This window comes from Thunnus albacares, chromosome 12 (assembly GCF_914725855.1).
Source record: "Thunnus albacares chromosome 12, fThuAlb1.1, whole genome shotgun sequence".
Taxonomy (NCBI): Eukaryota; Metazoa; Chordata; class Actinopteri; order Scombriformes; family Scombridae; genus Thunnus; species Thunnus albacares.
The window spans coordinates 16,631,750-16,639,457 of NC_058117.1; the positions used below are offsets into that span (position 1 = coordinate 16,631,750).

General features: G+C 42.6%; 1 protein-coding gene across 1 annotated transcript in view; it reads right to left on the bottom strand.

Moving 5' to 3' along the window:
- cdh2 (cadherin 2, type 1, N-cadherin (neuronal)) overlaps positions 1–7,138 on the bottom strand; it is a 60,529-nt gene extending 53,391 nt beyond the window's left edge. The window contains exons 1-2 of the mRNA XM_044367650.1: positions 6,786–7,138; positions 4,934–5,042 (exon numbers count right to left, since the gene is read on the bottom strand). Coding sequence (XP_044223585.1) covers positions 4,934–5,042; positions 6,786–6,845 — 169 coding nt within the window. The 5' untranslated portion in view covers positions 6,846–7,138. The remainder of the gene's footprint in view (positions 1–4,933; positions 5,043–6,785) is intronic.
- Positions 7,139–7,708: the final 570 nt, after the last annotated feature.

The following is a 7,708-nucleotide window of genomic DNA, read 5'->3' on the forward strand; positions in this document are numbered from 1 at the left end:
CATTTCATCTTTACAATATTGCCTTAGGACTGCAATGGAGCTGTGATCATCTGTGGAGCTGTGGTGGGCCTACCACTAGCACTTGACTAGAGCTTCCTTCTCTGCTTCCTTGTTATATTGTAAGCAAACTGCATCAAAGGTTACTTTCCAAAACCATATACTGCCAAGATTCAATCTGCCGTCACAATATGTGGTGGTTATCTAGGCCATGGTGCTCCCAGGGAAAAAAAAAAAAAGACATAGTGAAGGGAGCTGAAAATAAATTTATGCAGGCTGATAACAATAAAGAATAAAACAAATTCAAACCCAACCCACCAGTGATGCTTTAGCTGGGAATTGGAGCGCAGCCTTCATTACAACATATTGATCACTGCAAACAAAGACCCTGAATTTATTGATCCACTTCCAGACAAAAAAAAAAGAAGGGGGTTGGGGCAATGAACTGCTCTTACAAACAAACTTACAGTAAAACTGCCGCCTGTGTCTACACAAATGAAGAGGAGCTGAGGTTGGACCCCAGAAGGAGAAGGATAGTCGGTCATGGGGTTGCTTTTGATGTCCCATAATAACAAAGAAAATATGTCAAACATGCAGCAGCCACTATGCTATTAAAAAGGAAGAGCCTCATTGTGTCTCATGTTGCTCTTCATGTTACTCATCTGCTGCATGATGGCTCCTCTGTGCTTATGGATCTCATCTCGAACAGGGATTTGAGTGTTAAGAAAGTCATGTTTGACTATTGAATTATTCAGCATTGGAACAGACATCGATGTGGACCTCATGCACCTCAAACACAAAGATCTCAACAGCAGACTCCTTTTCTGACACTGTGGGCTTCACAAAATACTCTTCCAGGCTATTCCTCAAAGTCATCAACCTGTAATGAATATTTTAATAAACAACAGAGCTCCATCATAGATTAAAAAAAAAAAAAAACCTATATAAAATTTACATTCAGCAGTGTTCCAGAGATAGGCCCTTATAGTCCTTGGCCCATACCACAAGGGCCATAATAATTATTTACTATCCATCATGCAGTTGGACGACAAACACTGATTTATAATTTATAATTTGCTATCCAGACTGCCTGCAAACCCCAGGTTTTTAAATCTCGCTGCGTCTCTAAGTGATAAACAATCAACTTCGTAGGTCAGAACAACATTAGGTAGGGGTGCCATGCATTTGGGGCCTCCCTGGTGAAGGGTCAGGACCTTGTTGCCTGGTCTTCTATTCATCTAGACCTTACCAGGAAACCCCACTAACCTGATCCCCAGCCTATGAGCAGGAGAAAAGGGTTGAATATGTTGCTGAGCACTTGGCCCAGTTTACAAGAGAGGGTCGAGCAGGGTCACATCTCACCAAACACTGGGGCCCCTTAAACACATCTGAGTGGCCCCAGCTGTACCCTGGGCCATCAGAATCTCAACAGAGTGCAGAGAACCAGAACAACATAAAAATGGGCTCAGTCAGTGCAAAATTGAGGATTTCGCATATATGATGTTTTTCTTGTCAAAAGGGTGAAATTTCGGTTTGTTTAAATGGTTTGCTTTAAGTAAGCACAGCAAAGAGAGGTAATTACACCTAATGATAGATTAACAGAAAATTCTCATATATTTAGCCCGTGAGAGCTTTCCAGTTCATGTTCCCACTGCTGACGTTGACGCTAATTGTTTCAATCACATTACTAAGCTGGTCAACTGTAAATCCCCCCCCCCCCCCCCAACTCATCTGTGGAGCTGGCTCACTGGACCCTCTTGACACGCTCACATTCAAAGCACTTGAACCCCGGCTAAGGAAGACTATAAACATACATCTCTTTCATCGCCACAGCTTGCATAATTGTCAAGAAAAGAAGTAAAACACAGAGCTGAGGGGTGGAGGAAAGAAAAATGAAAGCAGAATAGATGGTTGGGGGTAGGGATGGCAGAACAGCAGCATAAAAGAGTGTATTAAGCTCAATTAGGCTTTTGGGCTTTTCATTAACCCAGTTTTTAGGGAGGGAAACCTCTGCTGAATAATGCTCCGACTGACTCACATCGCAACCCTGCTTTAAAGGCCTCATCTGGAAAAAGCGGCACAATGTGTGTCAGCTCTCCAAAGCCACTAGAATTCCATTACCCAGAGGCAAACCACCCGCAGCCTACCTGAAATTAAATGCAATTTAGTAAAACAAGTCGCTTTATCAAGCAACTAAACAAGATAGGAGAAAAAAAACTGCACAAATGTTTAAAGATTTAAGCTGCATGATGGTCTGATAATAAATAACTACGTCTCGTCATTTCTCGCCACTCACTATCAGGCCAGAGCAAATATTCCAGCCTTAAAAAACAAGGTCATATGGGCCCCAGAGGATAGACAGTGAGTAGCCTCCTAATCTTGATGTGGTTTTGTATCTGCAAACAATGAAGGCAACCTCCCTTCAATGGATCATTGGAGAGGAGTTCTCATAGAAGAATAATTGTCCTTCCTGGCTTTTCTCTTTGCTGCTCTGCCAAGCAACTTTGAAGAAATGCATTTTAACAATTCTATTGAAAATCAATGGGGCATCACTTGGCCAGCTAACAGTTAAAGTCTAGTAGACGCCCCCAGGAATGTGATTAAATCTTACAATCAAATAGCTATGTTAACTGACGCCCCCAGGATTGTGATTAAATCTTACAATCAAATAGCTATGTTAACTGGCTGGCCACAATTGCCATCATCAAATCCACAGGATGTCTTCAATTTAGCGCATACAATGTCAGCTGTTTACATGTGAACTGCCGTCATTTCAAGGTTTTACAGACCTCAGGGTGTGTATTCTCTTAATCAATAACAAAGAAGAGACTGCAATTAGATGCGACAAAGATATCTAACAGCACACCTCTGCTGCATCTCATGCATACGTGGGGTCAACAGCAATACAATATGTGCAAAAGAGTCATGTTACTGACACCTAACAAAGCATACTGATAGTATTACACTGATATTCAAGCAGATCCCATTTCAAATAAGCAAAGCACCAAAACAGAAAACTTAAGAAGTTGTTTATGCACAGTGGAATTAGCTGACTAAGTTATTTTTAAGACAACAAGGCCTATGCGTTCTGTTGTAGCGTGCCAGAAGCTCTCGGGGTTGTTTAATAAAAATGCCTCCAAACAACAACTGCTCAATGCTTTTCCATTCATTACTTAAGGCCTTTCAGGTCACAATTGACAAAGTTAATGAAATGCAAGGAAATATAAAGCATTAGCCTGCTACATGCGGCTATAGAAGAAAAAAACCCTCAGCTCCAGGTCAAGAACAATATTGCAAACCAGCATGGTGAAAGCAAAGTTGAAAAACTTGGCCCTACTCTCCACACTGTGGGGGCTTTGTCTTTCAGAACATGCCACAGGAGCTTTTCATTAGAGAATGCAGTTTCATTAACATCATCCCACGCTGGTGAGCCCTGCTGCATTACAATGACACAGGAGTGCCCCTCTCTGTCAAGGAAATCTCCACAGAGCAACAACTCGCTGGGGGAGGGGGAAGGCAGAGAAAATAGGAGAGGGGGTTGTGCAGAGGGGGGGGAGGGGGGCAAACAAAAGGGAACCTGATTACCCCCGGTCACGGCTCATCCACAAACCAAAAGAAGGAAATCCATCACCTGCAGGATCAAACGGAAACTTGTGTACAAGGTAAAGCCCAGTGAAAGCTGTACCCACCCATCTAAGCACTCTCTTCTCTCTCTCCTTTCCTCTCTCGTCATTGCCACCTCTCCCTCCACCTCTCTGACTCACACCAACGGCAGCATGCAAGTTTTAGGCATACACTGTGAAATCCTACACAAGTGAGAATGTTTTCTGGTCCAAATGACCTCCAGGCTCTAACCTGCCTAATGACACACTGGTGATATATTCCAGTTTTTATTACAGTCTGTAGACCTACACTACGTACCGTTTCACGGTAGCTGCATCCTCATTTTTCCAATATTAAACTCCAAAGAGGCAGTATTGGTCATGCCTTCTGCAATGTAATGGACTACTGAAAAAAAATCATTATTTTTTCACTTTCTTGTTTGCACCTGGTTATATGTATATTGAGGAGAAAAATCTAAACTTACTAGGGCTGAATTCGTGACAGAAGGACTATTGCTGTAACAAACAATTTGAAAGATACTTAAATTACTGTTATTACCGCCATTGAGTGGGCTTAGCGGTATAACACTGCAGTTGGACACATTACCATATGATTCAAGCAGGAACCTTGAGGCGTAAAAGTGTTTAAAGTAACAGACAAAATATTCACTGCATGCAGTTTAAATCTGCACTGAGGTGCTGTTTAATTAGGACAAGACAAATGCAAAATAATGGCAGATGATAATTAAAATAATTCAAAGCACCAGCACAAGGCATGGGATGTTTAATAGCTAGGTTATTTGTTTGATTAATGTTGCAAAAGTATTCAAATCTGTATGTAATTGATTTTTATTCACTGCAACAAGAAGTGTCCCCAGTGAAATCTACAAAGTTTTCCCACTTTTAATAACAAAGCCAGCAGTTAAAAACCGTCTCAGGAAAATGCAAAAAAATGCAAATTGCAAAAACTGTCTGGCCACAAAGTATGATCTAGCATTTAAGTTACGATCCATATACGTGTGCGTCTCCTCTCAAAGAAAAAGCTGCATGTAAGCAAAATGGATAGGAGCCATATAAAGTTGAACCACATTTGAGCTGGTTTACAAGGCAAACTACAAGACTTGCAGTACCACACAACTACACCGAAGCTAATTGTTTAAATATGTCAGGCTCATTCTGATCCTCCCTGAAATGTAACACATGGAGGCAAACACGCACAATTGATGCTCATGCCGAGACACACACACACACACACACACATACACACACTCAATCAAAGACAGACATAACAAGCATCCAGCACGGAACAGCACTAGGAAAATTTCACCACTCACCGTTGAAAAGGGGCTGTCCTTTCTCTGTGATATCTGGCACCACAACCTTGTATACATCTTCAGAGAAGCCTGGCCTGCATGGTGGGGTGCCCCTGCACTCTGCTGCAATCTGTGATGGAGGGGTGAGAGAGCAACAGAGGAGGGGGGTGAGCAAAAATGAGTCATAAATCAACCTTCAAAAATGCACTCTGTTGCCCCCAAAACCTCTTGGTCACGTTCTGGAGTCCCCACAGTTGTACAAAAGCATCTGTTGTTTTTATAGCAGGAACCGCAATTAGGATAATGAGGCCAAAAGGGTTAAGCATTAGCCAAAAAGCATGGCTAGGCAAGAACAAGCTCCATTTGTCCCCCTGGAGGGGCCCAGGCACAGCGTAGGGTTATAGCCAATGCTCTCGGTCGGCCCCTCTGATCAGCACACAACTCTGGACAAACACTCCACTTTGAAGTACAAGAACAAGGGAATGAAAAGTAAATGCTAACGACCCACTGTTGTGGGAATAAACATGTATGTGCAACTGTCTGAATAAACCAGAAATAACAACAGCTGATTCTCAAGAAACTGAGAGCCTATAACTGTGATCAATAGCCCTTTTTTTTACTGGATTTTAAAAAGGAAAACTCTGTGCTTAGGCTGCCAACACAAAATATATCAGATATCTGGGTTTATGGGGAATTTGGAAGGAAATAAAATATCTGAGAATCGCTGGGACTGGCGTTTCTGAAAAGTATGAATTTCGCAAGAAGGAAATAAATCACAAAAGGTTAAAAAACAAGTCTCTGGTGTCCAAGCGTGTCCAAATATACTCCATCACACAACCTCAGCATTGATTCAGCTCCTAGACTAGAAGGCCTGGCTTCTATTTCTTTACATGCACTCTCTAAAGAATGTAAAACGAGAGGAGTCCTGCTGAAAAAGAGCATTGTGGTATCCGTGCCACTTGCCATTCTTAATCAGAGGAATTTAAACGGAAAATGCTTGCAGAGGGATAGGGGGGGAGGAGGGGAGCAGAGCTGGATTTCTAGCACATTACAACAACGGCACCAGGATGTGAAATTCTGGATGTAACACTGTGGTGTTAAACACAGACGCCAGTGCTTTGCAACAACTATTTCAACTGCCAAAAAACTGCATTGTTTAGCTATGTGACGACTGCTCTTCTCTGTTGCCCAGGGGACTCAATTTTGTCAAAGTGGCCACATAGTAAAGAAAACAAATTCCCACTAAAACACCCAATTACACCGACACTCTCTAGCAATCATTATCCCATCACTGTTGCGTGTAGCTAGGCTATACATAATGTACTTCCATTAAATTTTACAGGAGGCTACTTTTCATTGTTGCTCATAACGGCTTTTACCAGAGAGGCAATTAACTCGCCGGGGGGACAGGGACACGCTGCAGCAATCTACATAAATATTAAACCTAAACTAAATATAACCTAGCGAAAACTAGGTTAATGTGGGCCTGTGTCGCCCCAACTTCCAGACAATAAAGATTCAGCAGATATGAACTCTTGAATTAAGCTACGTCATTGCGAATTTGAATTATTTTAACTCAAATACGCCAAATTAATTTAAAGGTTCGTAGTTTTTCAAATGACACATCACCTCGTGAGCATACAATAAAGATGACCGTTAGCCGGTAATTACAGCGCGAGCTAGACCTACTTTATGGTGAATTTTATGCTATGTACACAGCATTGTTTTACAAACTACACGCCAGGCGAAGTGCTTGCTGTGAGGCCAGCTGCTCCGCCGGGTTCGTAACTCAACAAACAGTATCGCTTCTGAAAAACAAGCACCTAAACTGTCCGGTGTAACTCCGCTAGAAACCGCTCCGAGACTACATTACCTGCAGTCCTGCCAAGACCGCCAGCAGAAGCAGACCGCTGCCCTCGTGTAGTGAGTACATTTGTGCGCTCGTGACTGCCTTATTTCCACTTCGGAATCCGTGTAAAAAAATAAGAAGAAATTAGAAAAATTGAAAAAAAAGAATATCCCTCTGGCTCAAAATGTAGCCGCGGTGAAAAAAGTCCCTCTACGACAAAGGCAGGAGCAGCAGCAGCAGGAGCGGTGGTGGCGGCGGCATGTAGCAGCCTCCTCCTCTGTCTATCCAGTCAGTAGTGAGAGACAGCAGTGCCTGGTACTGAGGCTGCTGCTCCCTCCCATCCAGTCCAACACAAAAACAAAAAGAGCCCCGGCCACTAGACTATAAACCGCCCATCTCACTGTCTCTCCCTGCTGGTCACGAAGCCAATTTCACTGTTGGGACGGACGGAGCGGGGTCTCCCGTGTTAACCACCACCCCAAATGACAGGGTGAAGGTCTATTATAATATTCACATACAGCCTAATAGTTGTGATCATTCACAGCGTGTGGAAGTCATTGGCGAGTATGGTGGCTTTAGCTTACATTATTGTAAATGTATTCTTTTTTTTTCTGTTGAAGCCTACATTTTGAATCTGTTCTCAAAGTGAGGGACCCCCAGGGGTCTTTTAGGGGGTTCCAGGGGGTCCCCAGCAAAAAGGGGAGCAATTTATTTTCACTATAATTCCATCCATAAGTAACACAATGGCAGAATATGTGACTATTTTGGTCATGGGTTTCATACACTTTCTGTAATAAAACATGTAAAAACAAAAATCTTATCAAATGGGGGACCCCTGGACAAAATCAAACAGGGATCTGTGGTATAATTTGTGTCAGTTTAGGGGTCCTTGGTGTGAAAAGGTTTGGGAACCACTTTGTTAGGCTGAGTAAAATGTGGCTGTGATA